We start from the raw sequence: 25168 nt of genomic DNA, 5'->3' as shown, positions 1-25168 counted from the left end.
TTAATTTATCACCCCCCCCCCCCCCAAAAAAAAAAAAACAAAAACAAAACGACACACCACTGCAGTGGTAAGGCAGTGTGCTTACTGGTCCATGTTAGAGGATTGTTGGAGGATGGTATTACTAGCGACTTAAACGCTTCTAATCTCTCTTATGCGTTTTTTTTCGATTTGATGTAATATGCGTTGTGTGAGATTATTCACGTTTGACACATGTAAATGTGTTCGTGTAGGCTTTTTAAATATTTGATGCATTTACCGTGCGTTGTGTGAGTTTACTTAAATGTTTGATAGGCGTACCGCGCGTTCATTTAAATGTTTGATAAAGCACATTCCCTGCGTCGGGTGCGATTTTAATTCAACTCTCTGCACTTTGTGAGTGCACTCAGACAGGGAGACACCTCTCCGTCCGACAAGTCTCGTGACACGCCGGTGACGCGCGCGCGTGACGCAGGCCGACGGCAGGGGAGGGGTGTGCGCGCGCGCTGCAGCAGGGCAGGGAAGGAGGAGGAAGCGAGGATGGCGGAGTAGCACCTCTCAAGGTAAAACACTCCTATTGCTATGCGCGCTTCGGAAATGTTGCTTGTGCGAGATGTGTCGAGCGTTACGGCCACAAAAAAACCCCGTCCCCCCCCCCCACCCCATGCGCTGGACACCCGCGGCCGATCCAGGGCTGTCTGTGATCGGGGGGGTTTGAAATGCTCTTTTGTTCAGCCCCGGAATGGCCGCTGTGTGTGTGTGTGTGTGTGTGTGTGTGTGTGTGTGTGTGTGTGTGTGTGTGTGCGCGCGCGCGCGCGTGTGTATATGTGTATGTATATATATATATATTAATGTGTGTGTGCGTGTATATATATATATATATATATATATATATATATATATATATATATATATATAGTGTGTGTGTGTGTGTGTGTGTTTTTTTAATATATATATAAAAATAAATATATTTGTATATATATATATATATATATATATATATATATATATATATATATTGGTGTGTGTGTGTGTGTGGAGAGAAAGTGTTTTATCCCCCCCCACGTATTCTGTAGACTAGAGAGAGAAAGGCGCCTGGAGAAGGCAGCGGAATGCTGGGCAGACCCGGAGAGGGGGTTTAATCAGACCCGACCGAACCTCAGCCGTAAACAAAGGACCGATTTGTCCCAAAATGGTCATTTCACCTCTATCGGTGTGTGTTCGCTGAGCGGGGCCGAGCGGAGCGACTGCGCCCGCGGACACTGCGCTCTTGCGGCGGGGCGGGGGGGTGGTGCTGTGTCGTCCGTGGTCCGAGCGCCTCTCGGCGGATGACAGCTGCCCGAGAAGACGCCGCGACACACGGACTGCGTTCGGTGGGTGGGCGCGTCTCGTCGCCGGAGCCTCTCCGCCATCATTAAACACGCACGGCGGCGTTTAACGGAGCCACGGCGGCGCCAGGGCGCTTAGAGTCGGCGTAGCCACGGTCATATCTGCCCTCCACCACCACCACCACCACCGATGTCATCCGTTGCTGCTCTCGGCTGTTTCCTAGAGCAGAGCCGCCGTTAGCCCGCTCTCCCCGGCCGGGTTGTGTTTAACGGCCCGTTTATCCGCCACCCGGTGGGCCCGGGCCCGCGGTCTTCACCCCGCAGTGTCTGGAGTTGTGGAGGTAAGAACACATCCACCGTCCTGGGCAGCTACGCTAGGCTAAGCTAGGCTAACCGATACCACCAAACGTTGTAATAACGGCCGAAATACGCGATGTGGATAGCTGACCGAATAAACGAGTGAATTATATATGTATTATATATATTATATGTATTTATATGTCAGCTGGCCGTCTTGTTTCAATATGTTTGCCTGAAAAACCGTCGTTCCTGCCAGCTATGCTATACTAGGTGACTAGCGAGCTGACCGGCCCGGTGGCGGTTATGAGTGCTATGTGTACTCCACACATGTAGTTGTTTCATGGCAAATGTATATGCACTTTAGCACCTGAATCACAAATAAAATCACACATTTAGACGTGGTAAACGTGTATTGATTTCCACCAGGACATTTCTAAGCTTGGCAGCAGTAACCAGAAGTGATTGTGGAAGGACGTATTTCCTTTTCTTTGTGGTTCTCTCCGTTGTGTGTCCAGTGTTTTCGGGCCACCACCGATATGTGTTTAAACATACAACCTAGTACACCAGACCTATAAATCATAACCTTAACTGTCGTGTAATTTTCCACACGTGCTGGTGTAGTATTGTGAATACTAAACCCTATCAACAGAAGTGTCAGGTACCTGGACTGGTACGACAAACAAAGAACCATGTTTTGTTATGGCTGGGCGTAATATTTTTTATTTTTCCTTATTCAGATGGATATCTTGGCAGTTGTGTAATGATTCGTGCACTGATTACAGTACGACTCTTCAGCCCAGCAGCTGTAACCGCTGGAATCCCCTTTTGTGTTGGTCTGGATTGATCAGACTCTCAGTAACAGTAATATCATGAATGTGGTTGCAAAAGTCTGGTATGTTAGTCAAAAACAGCTGGTCATCGTGTAGCCAGACACTGCTTTTAGAGGCCAAGAGTCATGAAAAAGCACTATTATATAGTTAGTTATATAGCTATTATATAGTTGGAGTATAGTTGTCCTGCTGGTGAGTGTTGACACAGTGTTACAACCCCCTTAAAAAAAATTTGGTACATTTTAAGAATTCTGTGCTTGTTCTGTAGTACTAATCGGTGCACTGATTTAGGGCATAAATCACCACAGCTAAACATCCATTTCATTACAAAAAATACTTTCACATTGTCATTTTAATAAACATATTTCCAGTCCAATTAAAACCAAGCTGTTCTTGATTGGAGTAGCCATGCACCAGAATCCAACCAAAGTAATGCACTGGCAATGATGTCGTGGACAAATGAGTGATGCAGACGTGTGTGTGTGTGTGTGTGTGTGTGTGTGTGTGTGTGTGTGTGTGAGAACCAGCCGAGACTGAGACATGCTTCGTCAAGTCTCCCCCCGCCCCCCTCCTCGTGCCGTGTGCAGCTCAGACCTGTGGCGGTGGTTTGCTAACTCGCAGGGGTGTGCGTGGTGCACACTCCAGAGAAGGTCGGGCTGGGCCAGCCTTTGGCGCTGGCGCTGACCCGGCTTTGAGGAACGATCTGAGACGTATCTGTCATGTGGGGCTTCAGTGACAGCGGGCTTAAGAATTCCTGAGGCGAGGAATGCGAGAGACTGTGTGTGTGTGTGTGTGTGTGTGTGTGAGTGTGCGTGCGCACATGCATGTGTACGTGTGTTTCTGCTCGATGGAGATGTAGGATAAGGAACAAGTTATGCAGTTTGACCCCTGCCTCTCTGTGCTAGTCTCCAGGCTTCGCCCACTTCTCTCTCTCTGGCACTCTCTCCCCCTCTCTGGCTCTTTCTCTCTCTCAGAGATAACACCTCACCAGTCTCTCACTATTTCACTTCACTCTGTTCTCTCTTAAAGCCTTTGTTTGGAGAGTCAGTCAGAAATGTTTCATGCCCAACACCCCCCCCCCCCTCCAAACACCTCCCCCATGCACGTTCAGAATGTATCCAGACTGAAAGTTCTTGGTAGCAGACATATCCCAGCATTCTCTGTCATATATTATTGTTCATTTTGCTTCCAGTTAAACCAAACGAGGTATTCGTCCAAAGAGACTTTGGGTCGTTCTGTTGCATTTCTGTCGTTGCAGGGGGTCTTGTGTGTCTTGTATATAGTGCCAGTATTGAGTGGACCGGGTGGGAATGATATGCAAAATGCTAGCCCACCCTACTGTCTCCATTGGACCGGGTGGGAACGATATGCAAAACGCTAGCCCACCCTGCTTTCTTCATTGGACCGGGTGGGAACGATATGCAAAACGCTAGCCCGACCTGCTTTCTCCATTGGACCGGGTGGGAACGATATGCAAAAACGCTAGCCCACCCTACTTTCTCCATTGCCTTTTCTTTTAAAGCTCCACAACTGTGGAATAATCTTCCTGCCTTTATTCGGCACTCAGACACAGTCTCAATGTTTAAAACTCAACTAAAGACTTATCTGTTTAGTTTGGCCTTTGAATAATCTGTTACATATTTACCACATCACATATCTTTCTTCTCCGAGGTTCACTTGGGGAGTAACACTGCAGTTGGAGCCTACAATACCAGTATCATCACTCTGACACGGAATGAAAACCTGGCGTTCATCTAGGCCTGTGTTGAAAAAATCGATTTTCCGATTCAGAATCGATTCGCATATGATGATCTGATTATCGATTCGTACGTCCAAAGATCGATTTTTTTAGTGAACTTTTACCCCCGCCTCGTCACTGAATTCACGCAGGCGTGCTCGGTCTAACTAACTGTAAAACGACTTGGCGTCGGACAGTGCCGGTAACGACGATAGTCAAATCGGAAATCTAAAAACAGAAGGACAGTTTATCCAGTGTCAGTGACTATTTAGTTAGTCCGTGTCACTGACCGTTTACCCAGTGTTTTTACAGTTAAAAAAAAGTTTTAAATGTTCTTGTAACGTTGGGCGCAAGGCGATGGACGAGACAGAATCCTTTGCACTTTCCAAATCATTACGTTTATTACATTTACCGAAGCGCAGACAGCGCACATAAAACACGTTTACATAGAACATGTGTGACTCAAACAACGACGAGCACAGGACGCTGCGCGCACGCAAATTAATTAGACAAACCACATCAACCCCACGTGATTACGAGACGAGCCACAGGTGAAGACTATCACAAGACGCACCTGCACCCACGGAGATACACCGACGTAGACGATTAGACGCAGACAACGTTAACACACGCCCAAAACGGAGGGGTCGGGGACCGTAACGTGAGAGTTCTGTTCTTATATTCTCACTTTAAAGAAAAATACACGTTTACATTTTATACTTTCAGTTTATTAAGTGTGAGCACTTTTAAAATAAAAATGCATTTGGTAGCAACAGCTTTTGGGGGAATTCTTAATTATTTCAATCATAATAATAATGCACTGGTTAGTGTCCCAGTAGGAGCCCACTGTTGCAGATATAGACACCTCAAAGATGTCCTCTGTTTATTGTCCTGGATTACCTCTCTTGAAGGTAGATTTATGATGACCCTTTTCACCAGTCTTCCAGCCACCAGTAACTATTTGCTGATTAATATCTATATAATACTAGTTTTAACATGTTGCTTCTGTACACAGGCAGGAAACAGCTCAAATACATTTTAAATAACACTAAACCCCGAATTGGATCGAATCGGATCGAATCGATTAAATCGGATTACATCGAAAAAAATCGATTCTTAATCTTCAGAATCGGAATCGGATCGATTCTTGGAATTTGAATCAATACCCAGCCCTACGTTCATCATAAGACATTTACATTGACAATATCAACACCCAGAACTTTCATTCTAGTTACCTTATACTTAGTCTGATTGTGTGATTTATTTGTAACTTGTGTATTAGTCTGTATAATTTGTTTTTATGTAATTTGTGTGTTAACGGGCCGCCCAATGGAGGATGGGTTCCCTTTTGAGTCTCGGTCCTCCCGAGGTTTCTTCCTAATCCCCACCATCTAGGGAGTTTTTCCTTGCCACTGTCGCCTTTGGCTTGCTCATTAGGTATTTGTACCCATAGTATTGTTAACCCTGTAAATCCTGTAAAGCGCTTTGTGACAACATATGTTGTGAAAAGCGCTATACAAATATATTTGATTTGATTTATTGGACCGGGTGGGCACGATATGCAAAACACTAGCCCACCCTGCTTTCTCCATTGGACTGGGTGGGAACGATATGCAAAACGCTAACCCACCCAGCCTTCTCCATTGGCTGCGTGAGCTCTTTTGGGTAAATATGATTCTAAATATTCGTGTCATGGTCTGGTTTGGGGTGTTCTCCCACCGCTGCCTGGTCTCGTACCCATTCGCTGTCCATGCCTACAGCAGACATGGTGAAACAGGCTCTGAAATGTCATAATCACATCAGCGTGGCTTCATGTTGGCTTGCCGTGTCTTAACTGGCCCTTTTTTCAACAAAAAAAAAAAAAAAAAACACGCACACAAACAGTGTTGCTAATGTTGCTAACGGCGACCGAAAGGCATTGGTTGCCTGTTAGATATATTTAAATGAACATAGGCTGTCTGCTCTGAGGTAGCGTATTGTTAGCCAAGGCAGCATTTCTGAGGGAACCTTCTAAGGTTTTCACTGAAACTGGATCCCCCATCCCCCCAAACACTCCCCCCCCCCCCCCAAACAGACTTGCTCATCATTGTACAGGCACTGTCTGGTCTGATAAAGAGATATCTCCAGGCTTTTGTTTGGTTGGTTGTTGGTTTGCGGTGTTGTGCAGCCTGTGACTGCGTGCTCAACCTGCACCAATAAAGCTTCCAGGAAGATTCAGGCTCCAGTCATGATATAGTACTTTTGTATTGTATTTGATATTGTAGATTTGAGTCATAAAGGTGATCCGGTGTGTCCGGTGCAGATCGGCTCCAGCTGTATGCACTGGTTACTTGGGGTTCAAACCTTTTAGCTTTTGGAGCTCTACTGCGCACATCATGGGTGTTCCAGACGAACCCTGTCAGCTGAAGAAACCACACAAAGGCACTGAAAGTGCAGCGGACAAACTTGCAGGCGAAACATCACGTTTTTTTTTTTGCCTTCCTTTAGATGTGCTGCCCACAACTAATTGTTTCTCTCTCTCTCTCATTTCAAAGTGAAACTGCACTTAATTCAAATATGACTGCAAAAGTTGTAGCAACTGACATGCGCCGAGACTATTCATCAACCCGTTAAACGCAGCGAGCAGTTCTAAATTCAGATATTCTTTTGAGCCGCATTTTGGGATAAGTCCATTTGTGCTGTCACTGTGGTCGGGCAGGTGAATCGCCGTTGTCTTCTCTCTGGGTCTCCTCACCAGCAGTGGGTAGTCCGGCGACTGCACACTGCTCAGGCCTCTTTTCAGATATGTTCTCTTGTTTGTGTGTTTCGTCTCCTGTACGTTGTTGTTGCACATGGTGGTACGCTCCGGTGTCTGATTGGCCAGTGAGTTGGTTAGTCACGGGAAGGAGTATGGTTCCATCATGTGTAACTACCAATCAGAATGAGACAATAAGCAGAAGTCCCGCCCCACGACACACCTCTACGTTGGCAAGTGTTTATCGTTCCACGTTGCTGTTCATTGCACATTAGTTTCACTGTAGGTGTCCTTGTTATAGATGCATGGATTTGGGTTTTGGGTTAATGCCAGAAACCGTTATCTGCTCGTTTCTGACTGTCTAATGATGCAGATACTGACGATTTTCCATGGACTGAATTGACACGTGAACATTGCAGACAGTACAGCATTTCTCGATTAATAAAATAGGCTCATTGTTTCACTAACGGTATTTTAGTCGAGTGTCTGTCACTGGTGATTTAGTGCCCGTGTTTTTGGGCCGGCCTGTTTTTTTTTTTTTTTTTTGTGCTAGTTTAGTCGTGTGTAGTAGAGGTCTGCGCGGGACTGCTTTTTTAATCCCGCTCCCGCTTGTTTTAGACTCGCTCCCGCCAAAAAATCGCTTGTTTTAATCCCGCTCCCGCCCGCACCTGCTTGTTTTAATCCCGCTCTCGCCCGCACCGGCCAAAAAATCGCTTGTTTTAATCCCGCACCCGCCCACCACATACACATTTCTGTCGCCCCCCGCCCCCGCAATCCTAATATGAATTGAATTAATTAGATTTAGTACTTGAAATTTTCTTATGTATTTATTAAAACAGCAATATAGCGATGGATCGCGCTGTCCCATTTCTTATCACAGTCCAAACACATCCCGTACACCAACACTTTCTGACATGTATCACAACAAGCCGATTTCCATCTCCATTAATTACAATGGAATACGACTTCCATACATCAGACTTTCCTGTAGTTGGCTTAATTGTGGTGTATTCGCCTGTTTTAATAGAATTTTCCACAGCTGAAACTGGTTGACCGTCTACAGCAGGGGTCGGCAACCTATGGCACGCGTGCCACCATTGGCACACCGAGGCATAGTCACTGGCACGCGACACGCTGGACCAGCATCAGCAAAAATATATATTTTATAATATAAATTATTATATTAATGGATTATACTTTCGCGAGTGACCGTAGCGCGCGACTCTGCACGCACACCTCGCGCGAACGGCGGAGGCGTTTAAACTTGGCGATCGATCGCGATATAATACTTTTTGTGTCGATTTACACCTCCCCCCCTCCTCGGTCAACAATTTAAACTCGCCGCCATAGTGGCACACTCATTGACTGGACATGTTAAAGTTGGCACTCCATGTCTCAAAGGTTGCCGACCCCTGGTCTACAGTCTCTGCCATTTCTGTATCAAAATGACAAAATGACGCACACTTCATGTTCACGTTCACGTGTTGCTTAGCCAATATTTTGAATTAGTTTATTGCTTACTTACTGAATGATTAGTTGTTTTCGTCCTGTTCCTTATGCATGGAAATCATTGCGTTGTTATTATTATAATTTTCTAGACTATTTATTAATTTGCGGGATTTTTCTACATGTATATGTGGTCCCGCTCCCGCATCGCCTGGACTAATTCAACTCCCGCTCCCGCCAATAACAATTAAATTCTGTCCCGCGCCGCAAGATATTCTGTCGGGTCCCGCGGGACCCGCGGGATTACCGCGGGAGTGCAGACCTCTAGTGTGTAGCATCGGCCATGCCCTAAGAGGAGGGATCCATGAATGACCTCACGTGCCAATAACGCTGTGTTAAAAAAGGACACGGGTCCTTTAGGCATAAAGGTCTCGAGTCCTGCAGGGAGTCTGGGCTTTGAAGAGCGCTCGCAAAGATAATTCGCAGCGGCATTAACCTTTACGCCGCTCTGATCTGAGATCAGGCTGACCACACTCACCGTCTCCCACCCACACGCGTGTGATTTACTGCATGGAAACGGGGGGGGGGGGGGGGGCAGACCAAAACGCAATAACGTCCTTCGAGTACGGTACACGTTGACACGTGCAGTGAAAACGCTGCACCCTTGTAGTTTGTGCAAAAAATAGTATCTTCATCCCCACCCAAAAAAAACCCCTCATAGTTATTCAAATCCCCAACAGAAGCTGCCCCCTTCTGCCCCCAGACGCACAGGTACTACGCCACCCTTCGTCCGGAACTGCACTCTTGCTTACGAATATTTGCAAGCAGCACGTTTGTTTAAAACATGTGCCCTACTGCGTTCTCAACGATGTAAAGACTCTGTGTTCTAATGATGCTTCAAATGGTTCCAGCGACTCCAGAAAACCCTCAGCTCACTGGTGACGGGAGGAACTTGGCTGGGTGTGAGCAGGATGCGTCAAAGCGCCCCAGCTCGGTGTAGTGTACGTCGGAGCAGTCTGCCGCTTGATCGGGTTTTTATCATGTGTTGGGAGTTAGCCGTGGCGATGCGTTTCCACTCCTCCAGCATTTTATGTCTTCATTTCTAGACTTTTCAGATCATGGAAGTGTAAAGGACATTTAGGCCTACGGTGTGGTTTATGAATAGCTATGAATGCTTATTCAAATCCTCATACCCCACCGCTGTTGAGAACCATCGGACTAGGGGAACTTCAGTCATCGTAACTAATTATTGTTGTTGTTTTCGCAGCTGGACCCAGAAGATGCGAGCACTGCGGAGATCTCTGTACGACCTCGTTTGACCCTGCCAGGGGAAGGTGTGCTCTCCAGCCTAGCATGAGACCCATCGCCTCCGCATTCTCCTCTCGGCCGCACCAGGCCTCTCTCTTCCTCATGGAGTTTTAAAGGCCACGGGACCCCTGGGTGCTGCAGTCCGTCCTTACTGGAGAACGAAAATCACACACACACACACGCACGCACGCACACACACAAACATAAACAGGTATGTAAGAAAGAGCTGAGATATTGCAGCCTGTCTGCCATTTTTTTTTTACGTTTTCTTTTTATGAGTTAGGGAGAGATAGACGGGGCTGGGGGCAAAGGAAAAAGAGAGAGAGAGAGACAAAGAGAGAGACAGAGAGACTCAGGGTCCCATGCTTCGTCGGACCAAAGCGCTTTCACCATGAGCAGTGCTTTAGGCAAAGACAAAGACTGCAAAGAGAAGGAGGCCAAGGCCCCGGTCAGCCTGGGCAAGGAGGGCAAGACCAAAGGGAAAGATGCCAAAGACGGGAAGAAGGACGCTAGCGGAGCTCCGCCCGCCGTGGCCTTCTCCGTGGACAACACCATCAAGCGGCCCAACCCGGCACAGGGCATGCGCAAGAAGTCCAGCAACGCCGAGGTGCTGAAGGAGCTGGCCAAGTGCCGGGAGGAGAACTCCACCCGCATGGACCTGTCCAAGCGCTCCATCCACCTGCTGCCGCCCTCCATCAAGGAGCTGACGCAGCTGACCGAGCTCTACCTGTACAGCAACAAGCTGCAGAGCCTGCCGGCCGAGGTGGGCTGCCTGGCCGGCCTGGTGACGCTGGCCCTGAGCGAGAACTCCCTCACCAGCCTGCCGGACTCCCTGGACAGCCTGAAGAAGCTGCGCATGCTGGACCTGCGGCACAACAAGCTGAGGGAGATCCCGGCCGTGGTGTACCGGCTGGCCTCGCTCACCACGCTCTACCTGCGCTTCAACCGCATCACCGCCGTCGAGAAGGACATCCGCGGCCTCACCAAGCTCACCATGCTCAGCATCCGCGAGAACAAGATCAAGCAGCTGCCCGCCGAGATCGGTGAGGGGTGTGCGGTTGGGGGGGGGGGGGGGGACTCCCGCATGTGGCTAGGCGTGTTTTTGCAGCCTGCAGGAGAAGGCAGACGAGCGAGTGAACGTGCCGTAGATGCAGGTTGCAAGTGGAATTATGTCCTAGAAACTAGTTGAGTGAGTGAGCTGGCTGAACTAGAGAGTGTGTTGTAGGAGCTAATTGGGCGCTGTTGAGGGAGTGTGCTCTAGAAGCTAGTTTGGCGAGTGGCTGTTGTCGGAGCTAGTTGGGCGAGAGGGTAGAGCGAGTGAGTGTTCTAGAAGCTACTTTGCAAAAGGAGTGCACTCCCGACAGTCGGGCTGGCAGCTGAGTAAACTTTAGAAGCTGAGTAAACTTTAGACGCTAGTAAACTAGTGTGCTCCAGCTAAATAAACATTCGTCGTTTAAAAATGCAGAAGCTAGGTGAAGTTTGCAGAGTGGAATTGCTCTAGAAGTAAGTTGGGTGATGTGTTGTGCTCTAGAGGCTAGCTGGGTGAGGTGTTGTGCTCTAGAGGCTAGCTGGGTGAGGTGTTGTGCTCTGGAGGCTAGCTGGGTGAGGTGTTGTGCTCTGGAGGCTAGCTGGGGTGAGGTGTTGTGCTCTGGAGGCTAGCTGGGGTGAGGTGTTGTGCTCTAGAGGCTAGCTGGGGTGAGGTGTTGTGCTCTAGAGGCTAGCTGGGGTGAGGTGTTGTGCTCTAGAGGCTAGCTGGGGTGAGGTGTTGTGCTCTAGAGGCTAGCTGGGGTGAGGTGTTGTGCTCTAGAGGCTAGCTGGGGTGAGGTGTTGTGCTCTAGAGGCTAGCTGGGGTGAGGTGTTGCGCTCTAGAGGCTAGCTGGGGTGAGGTGTTGCGCTCTAGAGGCTAGCTGGGGTGAGGTGTTGCGCTCTAGAGGCTAGCTGGGGTGAGGTGTTGCGCTCTAGAGGCTAGCTGGGTGAGTGGGTAGAACAGGCAGGTGCTCTAAAAGCTAGTTTGCAACGGGAGTGCAAATCAAAGTTGCACGAATGTTCTGGACTCACTTCCTATCCAAGTAACATTTGTGTACCAACAAATCATTGAGCCATAATCACGGTGACACTTGAGACTCCTTAATGCGTTGAATAGCCCTATCCGGACGGGATTAGTTTTTCAGGGGGACGTCTGTGAAAAATATTTCACCCTTGTACTCAGTGATAAAACTCTTGCATCCGGACAGCAATTGAAAAAACAGGAGGACCCGTGAGTTTTTGGCTGTCTCGGTCACATGACATCGCCTTGTCACGTGATAGCATGTTTAATAATGTCACACTGCTAACTCTGATGATTCCTTTTTAACTTTTAACTTTACTACTGTTCAGTTCAGCATTTAAGATCTCCGTTTAAGTTAAGCTATTTTGTTAAACCAATACAGAAAACACATTATAAAATATAGCCGCAAGCGGCGATTGGCGGGTTCACACACAAATAGGCATATTTTGGCCTCAATAGGCAAAAGGAAGCCCAAAAGGTCCTTTAGACCTAAAAGTGAAAAGAAGCTGTTTGGGTTTGGCCAGTGTGTGCTCTACAGATAGTGTGTGATGACATCTGCGTGTGTCAGAAAGGGAGACACAGAAATAGCACATCTGGCTAGGGCTGCATCTATGTGAACAATATAGGAAGGCCTATATTGTGTCTATACATGATTGGGCCTGTATATTACAGACAGAGAGATTGAGGGTGCCAGAGACTATGCTTTGTTAATTCACTCCTTGCACACCTTGCACGCCTAACATGACTGCCCGTGTATTCAAAGTATGAATGTAGTCTGCAAAGCCTGGCATTACATGACTGACATGACTGGCATGACTGACATAACTGATATGACTGAAATGACATCACTGGCATGATGAACAAAAGTAATATGACTGATATGACTGACATAACTGGAATGAGTGACATGACTGGCATGACTGTAATGACATGACTGATATGACTGACATGACTTATGTCTGACATGACTGGACTGACATGACTGATATGACTGGACTGAAATGACTGACATGACTGGACTGACATGACTGTTATGACTGGACAGATATGCATACAAACTATACATACATTTAGGTAGAAGTGTGTGTGTGTGTGTGTGTGTGTGGTAGTGTATGTACTGAAACTATGACAACATATACTAATACATACATACATAAGTATACATAGAAACTATACATACATATAGGTATAAAGGTGTGTGTGTCTGTGTGTTTGTGTGAGAGAGAGAGACAAAAAAAGAAGCCAAATATCAGTTTGTATGAGCATGTGTTAGTCACTGAGATATGGGTGGGTATGGCTAGGGAAGTGTCATTGTGAATGCTATAGGAAGGCCTGCTTGTGCCTGTATGTGTGTGTGCCTGGTTAATAGACACAGAGAGATCTAGGTAGCCAGAGCAATGTTTACTTAGGGCACAGAGATGGGAGGGGGAATGTGGGTGAGAGTGTGAGAGAGACTGAGAGTGTGAGTTTCAGCTTGCGTGCGTGTGAGAAGGAGAAGGTGACAGAGGGACTTTACATGCATTCTTATGCATTGTATATAATACTGCACTGTAGAGCCATACGATAACCGATTTAGATGAAACTTGACAAATTTGTTCAGGATGGGATTCTGAATGGGCTTGTGCATTTTGGTCAGAATTGGGTAAAATATGAAAGAGCTTTAAGAATATGAATATTATATGTATCGATGCTGTCCATTAAAAAAATATTTAGCAGGTATAAGTGTACTCAAATTCAAAATCTTTGGATTGTTTTTTGATTTCACACTCTGTAGAGTATTATAAGACTTTGCTTGACATGATAGTATGAAAATCCTAGGAGGAGTATGAAAAATGATGATTTCAAACTATTATTAACTGTAAATAAACTGTGCATTTTTTAATAGGACATGTAATGGGAAAGTTGTTCGCACTACTGCAAGGAATCAAAAGAGTCCAATTGCATGTTCCCAAGTGGAATTATGTAGGGGATACACTTGCTTTTTTTGCAATAGCGCCCCCCAGTGGCCAATCGACACCCGGCTGGATTATGTCATAGGGGGCGTGCACTTGTCCACACCCAAGAGGTTTCGTGCAGATCGACCAATGGTAAGCCTGTCAAACGCGTGCCGATCACTGATTGGCCGATTACGTCAGCCATTTTGGAAGTATGGCATGTCTGCTTTAGGACCTGGTTTCCAGAGGCCCATAGATGATGTCTGTCAAGTTTCATGTGGATCGGCCAATCTGAGTGCATGGGGCAAATTTTTGCATGTTATAGCGCCCCCTAGCAGGTGAGGTATGGCAACCACTGCGAGCTGCCCCAGACCCTCACACGGAAGCTGTCTGTGAAGTGCCATCTCATTACATGCAAGTTTTCTTAAGTTAGAGTTCCATTTGTGCAAAATTTACTATTGAATTTACGCCCCCTCATTTGATTGGCTTATACTGACTAGGTAGTGAAGAAATTAGCATTTTTGTTGGATACATTTTAAAGTTCAGACTCTTCTGAACGTTTTGATACCACATATGTGCACGTATGTGAAAAATCCAGGGACTAGTTCGCGCTCAAAGATGTGTGTGATTTTGCACATTATGCAAATTAACTCGAAATCTAAGTGGGCGGAGCTTAATGGTTGTATATTAATTGTCCTATTGAATTTAGTCAAGGAATGCATAGGAACTGGAATTTTGGTTCTAGGACCTACGGTGTAGGAGATATGGACAAAAAGTCAATATGGTCTGCTATAGCGCCACCATCAGGCCAATTTGGGTCCCTGTATGGGAATCTGGTCCTTGGAGGTAACTGAACCTTTTTGCCAAGATTGGGTTTTCTAGGCATTACGGTCTAGGCTGCACGATGCATTTTATGTCAAAAAATGGGCAAAAGAATAAGAAAAAAATAAGAAAAATACCAGCAATTACAATAGGGTTCCCACACTATGTGTGTGTGAACCCTAAAAATCACTAATGAATGTAAATAGCTAAGTAAATCCGTTAAATAAAATAAAATAAATCCATTAAAAAATCCAGTAAATCCATTTTCGCTCGCCGCTGTCTTTACGTGGATCTCTGTGAAAACGCGCGCCCAACGTGTAACTACGGTGCGTGGCAGTGGACATATAGCTGTTTTATTAAACGCGAGGTGATGTCTGCATGTATAAACTCAGACATGTGGATCTGGACGGGACTAAAATTACCAGACGACCACGGAGTACAGCGAAAAACAGTAGGTAATTCCGCCTGTAATTTTCTCTGAGGACGTCTGAGAAAAACACGGACATGCTCGTTCCGGACCCCCCGTAAAAGAGAAAATTACCCCAGGACCCCCTGAGAAACGAATCCCGTCCGGATAGGGCTAATGATTTCCTAAAGAATCCTAATCAAATAGTAGTTACATTAGCGTTAGGTCAGAGATATGCCGAGCTTTGAGGCTCCGATGAACATGCTGTTAAAGCTAGATCGGGGGATAAGTGGACCTAGATGTGCGATTGGGCTTCAGCTGTTTGGTCAGTGGAGGCAGTTGCTCTCTCCACTTAACTCACTGGCTTAATGGTGTGTATCACTTCAGGGAAAACCCCCCCCAAACTGTACAGTGCTGTGCAGGGCAGAATCAGTGCAGCAGGGCCTCCGTGGTGGTGACTTGAGAGCCCGATTCGGCTCTTCAGGAGATTGGTACCAAGCCGCCGAGTTCACATGGAGCTGTTTGAGCAGGGAGGAGACAGAGTTATGCGACGTCATGGTCGTCTAGCTCTGCCAAAACGTCTTGTGCGAGATTTTATTGTCATAAGTCACAAGTACTTCCTTCCCAGTGGGACTTTACTGGAAACACTGAATCCAGCAAACGAGCTGTCATGGGCTGCGACTTTTGAGGGACTGTTTCCGGGACTAGAGTAGACTTTTGAGTGCTAAGTCACCTTTGGCGCCGATATTTAGATTCGACCGTGCTTGATCTGTGTCCAGGAAACGAACCTCTGGGGCACCCTGGACGTGTGGTTCCTGCCTAGCAGGATGCGTGACGGTTCTGTGCTTTTGCTCTGCAGGCGAGCTGTGCAACCTGATCACCCTGGACGTGGCCCACAACCAGCTGGAGCACCTCCCCAAAGAGATCGGCAACTGTGCCCAGATCACCAACCTGGACCTGCAGCACAACGAGCTCCTGGACCTCCCCGAGACTATAGGTGGCGCTCTCTCGCCTGGAACACCTCACATCTCCCGCCGTCCTCTCTCTTCCACCGGCCTGTGTAGAATTTGACGTCTTTCTGTGTCGTGCCTGTGTTATGATATTCGCTTGCACCCTTGCATTTAATACAACACTGTGAGCTCCATTTACAATTTTGGGATTTGCAGAAAGATGCCGTTTTTTGTGTGACTATGGATGTGATTGTTAGTTTAAGATGATGCCTTAGTATTTTAACACGCAAAGATTATATATATATAATAATGTGTGATATTTCTTCCCTATTGTTACAGGCAATCTATCGAGTATAAACCGCTTGGGCCTGCGGTACAACAGGCTGTCAGCCATCCCACGATCGTTAGCGAAATGCCGGGAGCTGGAAGAGCTAAACCTCGAAAACAACAATATCTCTGTGCTACCTGAGGTAAATCAAAGAAAAACTCAACAAAAAAAAGAAAAGAAAGAAGAGAAAAGCAGCAGCCAAGCGTCTGTGGTTGGCTCTCCTTCAAAGGTGGGGGGTGGGGGGGGGGGGCAATATTGGCTGGCTCACACAGTAGCTTTTCCCTTTGTTTGTTTCTCCTATTTGTTTGGTGGTGAGCTGTCCCATTTGAAGCACGGAGACTTCGTAGTGTTGTCTCGGGAAACCGCAGCAGCGCAGGGTTTTAGTGCTTCGTATGATCTGACCCGCGTTACGTCATGTCGGTGGCCCCAGGGACCTTAAGCAGGTGTGATAAGAGGTCAACATCAGACAGCCTTGGAGTGAAGCTACAGTAGGATGTTGAAGAGGACACAGGTTTTTAAGGGAGCCCTTTCATTTCAGTGTTTTCTAAGGTAAATCCAATGATTCTTTTGTACAGTACATTTGAATGTTTTGGTGAAAGGAGAAGTTTAAATGGCCTTTTTTTTGTTATCCAGCAATATACTTTGAAGACCCTTGATTTCCACAGTGGTGTATTTTTTTATAGTACTGTAATTCTTTTTCGATATATTGAATAGAGTTAACAGGTAGTTTGCAAACTCGAGTTATAAAAAGATGCTGACAACTGAAGACTGAACTCCAGTTCTTTAACCACATTGCCCTACATCTGAAGGGAACTTTTAGATCAGACCACATCACTCATTGCTGATCGCTCAAGTCTTCGTCTAACCTCGTTAGCCAGAACCTCTGAAATGGCGGCCCAGCTCTGACTAGCTACTTTCACTAATCTAACAGTTGACTCCGATGCCCCTGTCCCGTTGGGGTTTGCTCAACATCTACTGAACCACAAACTGAAATAATAGTGTGATGAGTTTATCTTCAGCAGAGGACAGGGGCGGTTAGGGTCAGGTCTTGGTTAATCTAGTGTTACTCCATTGTTGTCAATAAAGACATGCACCTCTTTGGGGAGCCTGTTGGCCTGCTGAAGTTGATGGAGTCTTTCACCCATGGGGTCGGTGGGTCGAAACCCGTCCCAACTGCAAACTGCAACTGAACTCTACAGCGTTTGAACTGCGGCCTGCTTTCGTTCGGTCACTTTTGTTTTTTCTTTGTGCGTCGCTGCTCTCGTAGCACAAGCGTAAATGAGTGGACGCAGAGCTTTAGCAATCGTGTCTTCAGATGGAGATGATGCGGACAGCCAGGGACTTTCAGTCTCGCTTGTATCAGCGTTCATCTCCGCAATTTGTCTTCGTCTAGTGGCACGAAAGGAGGTCTTGCGTGGCAGTAAGTCACAGCATCTTTTTCTTGTTGTTTTCAACTGGTAGAAGCGTTTTTTTGCCCTTGACTGCGTCTTCGGCGTCCTGACTCCTAAATCTAGATCCATCGGAACTAACCGCGTGAACACGCACACTCGAGCCATTAAAAAAACGCCGTTCTGGGACACTGGGGAGCCTTGATAATCTTAGCTGATCAATAAGTTAAATCTCTTGCGAATGTTGGGTTAAAAAAAATGACCATAGTAAGGCTCCTAGCGCCCAGCAAGCAGGAGGTTCAATGGCATGGTGTTTAATAATAAATACCACAGAGACTGTTACACAGGGGTGTGATAAAGCACTGTGTATCAGTCTGAAGGTGCCCATCTGTTTGCATTCCGTCTTTGAATGCCACAATTATTATAATTGTCATTATTATTTTTATGTAATAAAATATGCACTTGCTTTTTTGTCCCAAAAAAAATTTTTGGTTTATTGTTTTAATTTCTTTATGAAGCTGTATAAATAGTTCCCCTAGACTCGAAGGTGGTTAAGTGGTGAATTTCATGATGCAATGAATCACTCCCTACAGAATGGTAATCAAATCGTTGTGAGGTCAGATATTTACACCCCTGCAACAAACATGGCCAAATAGTTTGGCAGGGAATTAGCTTAAGAGCGTGTCCGTCCCCAGCGATCATCACTCTCATTATCTAAACTCTGTAGCTGCTTCACTCCAGTGCAGGGTTGTCGTACTTCCTACTTTTAAAAGATCGGGTGGGTCCAGCGCTGAAGACCTCCTCTTCCTCTGCCTTAGCAGGATTAAACTAATTGTGTGGTCCTCTTCCCTGGACCTGTTCTCCTCCTATTGTGTGAGGATCTGTGTCAGGAAGTCTGGGTTTTCCTCTGCAGATGTTTAGCATTTTCTTTGCGTGACTCGCTTACACCCATCGGATGGAAAAACTGCGCGGGATCCGTGGATGTCTCCGCTGTGCCTCTCGACCCACGGGCGGCTGCTAACGTGTTTTGTGGTGTGTGTGTGTGTGTGTGTGTGCGGCAGGGCCTCCTCTCCAGCCTGGTGAACCTGACCAGCCTGACGCTGGCCCGCAACTGCTTCCAGTCGTACCCGGTGGGAGGCCCGTCGCAGTTCTCCACCATCTACTCCCTCAACATGGAGCACAACCGCATCAACAAGATCCCCTTTGGCATCTTCTCACGCGCCCGCGTCCTCAGCAAGCTCAATATGAAGGTGAGGAACACCCACCCCCCCCCCCCCCCCCCCCCCCCAAGCAGTGCGAAACTTTACGGTTCCATTATATGTCGCTGCTCTTGGTTGTAGTAAAGCCACGGTTCACATTCCACAGAGCTAAAGTTCAGACAGGAAAGAACTCCCCTTAACACACAAGTGGTTGTAGGGAGTGGGGTGCGGTTCCACCAGAGGCTGGAGTGAACCGTACCTCAGCAGGCTGTGAAAACTGAAGACTTAAGGTGGGGAGATTCCGCCACTCGTCAACTTGATTTTCCAGGTCAGAAGTTCATGGCGTGCGGTGATGTTTAAACAAGATGTTTATCTTTTATGTAGTCTGCTAATGTGGTGAGAAGAGTTCTGCAGAAGTTCGTTAAAATGAACTTTCAGCAAGTTCTGATTATTATTTTTTTTTTATAAATGTTGAGGACTTAATGTACCTGTGTTTGAACGCGTGTTTGAACAGGTTGTGGTGGAATTATGGTTATTTAAAACATATTTACTGCAGGGTGTAGACAGTCCCCCCGTATCCAGTGAGTATGGGTTGGTGGTGATGGTGATGGCAGGAACTGTCTGCTTGGATTTGCCTGGGACAATACGGCCAGAGATATGGTATTGCAATTATCTGACTGCCCATTGAGATTGTGATAGGCTTTGCCATATATTAAAACACACCCACCAGCCTTGACATGGCTAGATTGACCTTCATTGTGTGTTGGATCACCTAATAATTGAATAATTCACTGAAATCATTTGCAACATCTTCAGATTGGTCAGGAGTCTCTCAGTTCACTGAGGGCTCAGGGACTGTTGCACCACAGCGCCTCCTAATGGCCATTTTCTTTAATTATCCCCGCTTTTCGAGTGGCATTTTCCAGTTCAAAGGTCAAGTAGAGGTAACAACAAGCTGAGTAAGCAAGTGCATGATGGTTACAGACCGGTAATGATCTCAGCAGCTCACGGTGCCGTTCCTAAGGTGCTCTTTGGAGAGACTCTGTCCTCCAGAAGCATCTGGTCCCAGTAGTGAAACCGCGATGAAACACAAGCAGCCACCGTTTGCCTGCCGTAACTCCTCCACGCCATGTGGCGGACCCTAACCCCACCCCGCCTGTCACGCATTGTTTGTTGGGCTTAACGGGTGCGTGTGAACCGCCTCGCCCTCAGGACAACCAGCTGACGTCGCTGCCGCTGGACTTCGGCACGTGGACCAGCATGGTGGAGCTGAACCTGGCCACCAACCAGCTGACCAAGATCCCTGAGGACATCTGCGGCCTCATGTCCCTCGAGGCACGTCACTCCTCTTCCTCACACACACGGGGTTTCACGATTGAGGAGTTTGGGAACTTTGAGGAGCTTTGTATGCTGTGTTATGGGGGGATTTGAGGAGCTGAGTGTGCAGTGTTATGGGGGGATTTGAGTAGCTGAGTGTGCAGTGTTATGGGGGGATTTGAGTAGCTGAGTGTGCAGTGTTATGGGGGGATTTGAGTAGCTGAGTGTGCAGTGTTATGGGGGGATTTGAGTAGCTGAGTGTGCAGTGTTGTGGGGGGGATTTGAGTAGCTGAGTGTGCAGTGTTGTGGGGGGGATTTGAGTAGCTGAGTGTGCAGTGTTGTGGGGGGGATTTGAGTAGTTGAGTGTGCAGTGTTGTGGGGGGGATTTGAGTAGTTGAGTGTGCAGTGTTGTGGGGGGGATTTGAGTAGTTGAGTGTGCAGTGTTGTGGGGGGGATTTGAGTAGTTGAGTGTGCAGTGTTGTGGGGGGATTTGAGTAGTTGAGTGTGCAGTGTTGTGGGGGGGATTTGAGTAGCTGAGTGTGCAGTGTTGTGGGGGGGATTTGAGTAGTTGAGTGTGCAGTGTTGTAGGGGGGATTTGAGTAGTTGAGTGTGCAGTGTTATGGGGGGATTTGAGTAGCTGAATGTGCAGTGTTATTGGGGGATTTGAGTAGCTGAGTGTGCAGTGTTATTGGGGGATTTGAGTAGCTGAGTGTGCAGTGTTATGGGGGGATTTGAGTAGCTGAATGTGCAGTGTTATGGGGGGATTTGAGTAGCTGAGTGTGCAGTGTTATTGGGGGATTTGAGTAGCTGAGTGTGCAGTGTTATTGGGGGATTTGAGTAGCTGAGTGTGCAGTGTTATTGGGGGATTTGAGTAGCTGAGTGTGCAGTGTTATGGGGGGATTTGTGTAGCTGAGTGTGCAGTGTTGTGGGGGGGATTCGAACTTTATGCATGCATGATGGAAGAAGCTTTTAAAGATTTGCAGAAAAAATATATACATTTACATACATTTACATAGACAAAGACACCAATAAGATGCCCCACGAATAAAATCCGATTTGAGGATTTGCTCATTTTTCAGGGATATATTTTAAAATATGTGCTTCTTATTGCTTGCTTGCTTTATCCAGAGTTCATGTAAGCGACAACTTATGAACTCTGAGACAACTCGGAGACATTTGGCCAGCTCACGTTAAGGTCTCATCTCCTGTGTTGCGCTCACGTCCGCAGGTACTCATATTGTCCAACAACCTCCTGAAGAAGCTGCCTTATGGAATCGGTAACTTGCGCAAGTTGCGCGAGCTCGACTTGGAGGAGAACAAACTCGAGTCCCTCCCCAACGAGATCGCCTACCTGAAAGACCTGCAGGTGACCCACCCGCTACCTACAAACTCTCACCTGCTCCCCTTTAGCCATGCTACAGGTGACGCACCTGATCCAGTATAGCCGTGTCGCCTACAGGTGACACACCTGATCCTTTATAGCCGTGTTACCTACACGTGACGCACCTTTGAGCTCGTTGCTGCTACTTATGGAGTTTTTTTTTCAACTTTCGATTAAAGTTGTGGGTTAAGAGCTGAGGGGAGCCAGTGTTGACCCATCACCTACCTCTGTGTGCTCCGATATTGCATGTTCAGCCTGATTCTGTATGTGTTTTTGTTTTATTTTTTAGAAACTTGTGTTGACCAATAATCAGCTGACCACGTTGCCAAGAGGAGTAGGTCACCTGACTAACCTGACTCACCTGGGGCTGGGGGAGAACCTTCTGCAGCACCTACCTGAGGAGATTGGTGCGTGTACACATCACACACACACACACACACACACACCCATATTCCCCTAGGGCTGGGAGAGAACCTTCTTCAGCACTTACCTGAGGAGATTGGTGTACACACACACACACACACACACACACACACACACACACACACCTAGGGCTGGGAGAGAACTCACTGCAGCACTTCTGGGGGGGACGAGAATATTAGCACACACTAATAATAGCAGTGCTTGGGTTTCTGTCCAATGAACCATGTAGCCATGCACCCCAAGCCCCCCCCCCCCAAAAGAAAACAAAAAAAAACTAAATCAGATTTCCGGCTCCGCGTTGCCCCGAGAGCGAACCTCCCGCCCACCCGTCGTCCCGCCCGCCCGTCGTCCCGCCCGCCCGTCGTCCCGCCCCTTCGCCGTCTCCCCTCACCGTTCTTCTCGTGCAGGCACGCTGGAGAACCTGGAGGAGCTGTACCTGAACGACAACCCCAACCTGCACAGCCTGCCCTTCGAGCTGGCGCTGTGCAGCAAGCTGTCCATCATGAGCATCGAGAACTGCCCCCTCAGCCACCTCCCGCCCCAGATCGTCGCCGGAGGCCCCTCCTTCATCATCCAGTTCCTCAAGATGCAGGGACCCTACCGCGCCATGGTCTGAGCCCCCCCCGGCCCTGCTGGGGGGGGGGACGGGACGGGGCGGGGACGGGGGGACATGCACTGTACAGACAGATAAATAAAGAACAACAGCGGAAAGGACAAAAACATATTCAGCGCTCAATTTAAAGACGTCCTTGTTGTTTAATAGGTATATATCTGAGAGAAGACGAGGCAGATTATTCTGGATCACTGATCATGCCAAGAGATGAATCATAGGCGGTTAGGACCCCTTCCGGCCAATCACAATTAAGGAAGAGAACAAGAAGTGGAATATGATTTAGACTCCAGTTGCCAAATGGGTGATTGTCTTAGGAAGGCAGATGTTGAAGCACTCTGTGTCTGAGCGGTTAAACCACATTGCCACAACTTAATTCAGTCTTTTTTTTTATTTTAAAGTGAGAAAAAAAAGTTGTATGCAAAAACAAAAGTCATGTTTTCCATTGGAGTTTCTTTTTGCTGCTGCCGCCATAATCTGTATTTTTTTTAATGTGTGTGTGTGTCTGCCTGTGTGTGAATTTGTCATTTTGAGGTATCCTGATTTTTGTTCCTCTGTCATCCCATGTTGAGAGAGATTGGTTTGTACAGAGGGAGGTTGGATCTGTTGGGTAACAGAACATGTTGTTACGAATGATCTCTTTATATATATATATATATATATATATATATATATATATATATATATATATATATATATATATATATATATATATATATATATATATATATATATATATAATTAGTGTATGTACATTGCAATTGTGCCTATCCAGCATGGTTTGCTGGTTCATTTCTGAACATAATTGTTCTTAAGGTGTTTCATACAAGATGATAATTTTACAAAAGTATAATTTATTGAGTAATTCCTTTATATAGCATTTTTAATTATTGTTTTAGAACATTTGAATTATTGTTCTTTTTTTAATACTCATTCTCATTCAGTAATAGCGGGAGCAGCACACCTGTTGAAAGTAGTAGGCAGTTGCTCCTGGGTTCTCAGTCTGGTCATTATGAAAATTCAAGAGAAGAAAGCAGGCGACATGACGTCAAAGCACAGTCGTCTTGGCTGTCGTAAACTACGAATAGACACAGCAACAATCACATAAGTTAGAATTTATTTTTGGAACTCCAGCGAATAATCTACATAATTGTTACTTTTTGGCCAATGGTAAGTTGCCGGTGCTCGGACGCAGACTATTGGCGGGCTGGGACGGCTGGGGATTGTGGGGCTTGTGGTTTATGCTGCTCTGAGTGTGGTCAGGGTTCACAGACTGTTTCCGAGTTTTGTTTTTGGTTTATTTCTTTATATCTCGAGGGCTGTGGTCTGCTCGGGCGGCTGGTCAGGTGCAGAGGTAACCTTGGGTTATCTGAGGGGCGAGCATTTTACAGTGAGGTATGCCAAAAAAAAAAAAAAAAAGAAAAAATACGCCATTCACTTCAACCATGTCTCATTACCAGGCCTTTTAAAGACTTCTTTTCTACACTCTTTTCTTCTGACTACTCACACTGGCACTCAAAATCCTTTACTTTCTCTTTCCTTTTTTTATTCCTTTTCCGGCGGTCTGTTTGCTTTCTGCCACGCTGACTTTCCAAGCCGTCGTGTTTATGCACTTTGTAACGATATCCGGCATCCTCCTTAAATTTAAAGGGTAAAGGGGCATGTGTTAGTGCTAACGATTAAATGTTTGGATGGGGGCATTTTTTTATCTTGTAGTGAAGTATTTTATGCTTTATTTGATCAGTCTATCATGTATGGTTTATATGTTGAATGAATACAAGTTTGCTCAGCAGATTTGAAAAATTAATGTTCTGTTAAAAGCCGAATTTCTTGGTATTGAGGCTATCAACTCTTTATTAAATATTTTGATTTAAGCTGAATGTCTGATTAGTCTTTTGGTGTGTGTTTATGTACATCTTTAAACACTCATGGCTTTGGTATTATTACTTTGTTTTGCAAAGTATTGAAATTAAGACCCTGGATGTTTCTTACTTTTAAAAAATGTTTTAATTTTACCTTTTTTTAATAACAAAATTGTTATCATTTAGTAATACATCAAGTGACTGTACATTTTTTAAAAATCCCACCTAGTTTTCCAGCAGTTTTTTTAAGAGTCAAGTCCAGTATATCTGGAATTTTTCTTTTCTGAGGACGTCTCTGTCAACAGCACCGAGAGTCCCAAAGCCCCTCCCCCAGCTGCTGGAAGCCCCTCCTCTGGCTGTTGGAATCCCGCCCCCGGCCACACCTCCTCGGCAAGGCTGTTGTGGTGTCAGCGCTGCTTTCTCTGCCCCACCAGCACAACCTGATGCAACTCTCGTGGACCTCCTTAAAACATACACACAGGAACGCAACACGCACGTGCAAACGTAATGCTGTAACGTGACCCAACCGTGATGAGTACAGACTCGACCCTGTGGACCTCGAGGACACCGCTTGCCCAGAGGCACTTGGACTAAACCCTGGCACAAATGCAGTACGGACTGAACAGAAAACAAAATACAGAAAGTAAATGTTGTAAAAAGGGCTTTTTTCTGTTTCTGCTCACCAACACACCCGAGGCATTGCATTCCTGGTTTTGTATAAAAGCTTAGGGGGGAAAAAAATGTATGATTTTTTTTCTTTCTCTTTTGTGTAATTACAGTTAGCTGTTAAGAAATGGATTTATTATTATTGTTCTGTGCAAATAAATACTTTCAGTGAGTA

At 46.4% G+C, this 25168-nt stretch overlaps 1 protein-coding gene across 2 annotated transcripts; it reads left to right on the top strand.

The window, feature by feature from the left end:
* The first annotated feature begins 382 nt into the window (after nt 1-382).
* On the top strand, nt 383-25168 carry shoc2 (SHOC2 leucine rich repeat scaffold protein). Of its 2 annotated transcripts, none has more exons than XM_076984994.1 (9): nt 383-539; nt 9620-10703; nt 15729-15866; nt 16159-16289; nt 18597-18785; nt 19947-20069; nt 21280-21417; nt 21722-21839; nt 22263-25168. In XM_076984994.1, the coding sequence occupies exons 2-9, from the start codon at nt 10052-10054 to the stop codon at nt 22469-22471; spliced, it is 1698 nt and encodes a 565-aa protein (XP_076841109.1). In that variant the 5' UTR covers nt 383-539; nt 9620-10051; the 3' UTR covers nt 22472-25168. The 2 variants fall into 2 exon arrangements, with proteins under 2 accessions (XP_076841109.1, XP_076841110.1); XM_076984995.1 differs by lacking the exon at nt 383-539 and adding an exon at nt 1082-1645.

The sequence above is a fragment of the Brachyhypopomus gauderio genome, unplaced genomic scaffold (assembly GCF_052324685.1).
Source record: "Brachyhypopomus gauderio isolate BG-103 unplaced genomic scaffold, BGAUD_0.2 sc37, whole genome shotgun sequence".
Lineage (NCBI taxonomy): Eukaryota > Metazoa > Chordata > Actinopteri > Gymnotiformes > Hypopomidae > Brachyhypopomus > Brachyhypopomus gauderio.
Note: the sequence above shows the minus strand (reverse complement) of the source record. Positions and strands in the feature narration are given on the sequence as shown.

Bases quoted from the DNA above. Each gene is read 5' to 3' on its own strand.
- shoc2 (XM_076984994.1), top strand. From the start codon at position 10,052: ATGAGCAGTGCTTTAGGCAAAGACAAAGACTGCAAAGAGAAGGAGGCC. The intron at 10,704-15,728 runs GTGAGGGGTGTG...TTTGCTCTGCAG, and splicing joins GCAGCTGCCCGCCGAGATCG to GCGAGCTGTGCAACCTGATC. The intron at 18,786-19,946 runs GTGAGGAACACC...CCTCGCCCTCAG, and splicing joins TCAGCAAGCTCAATATGAAG to GACAACCAGCTGACGTCGCT.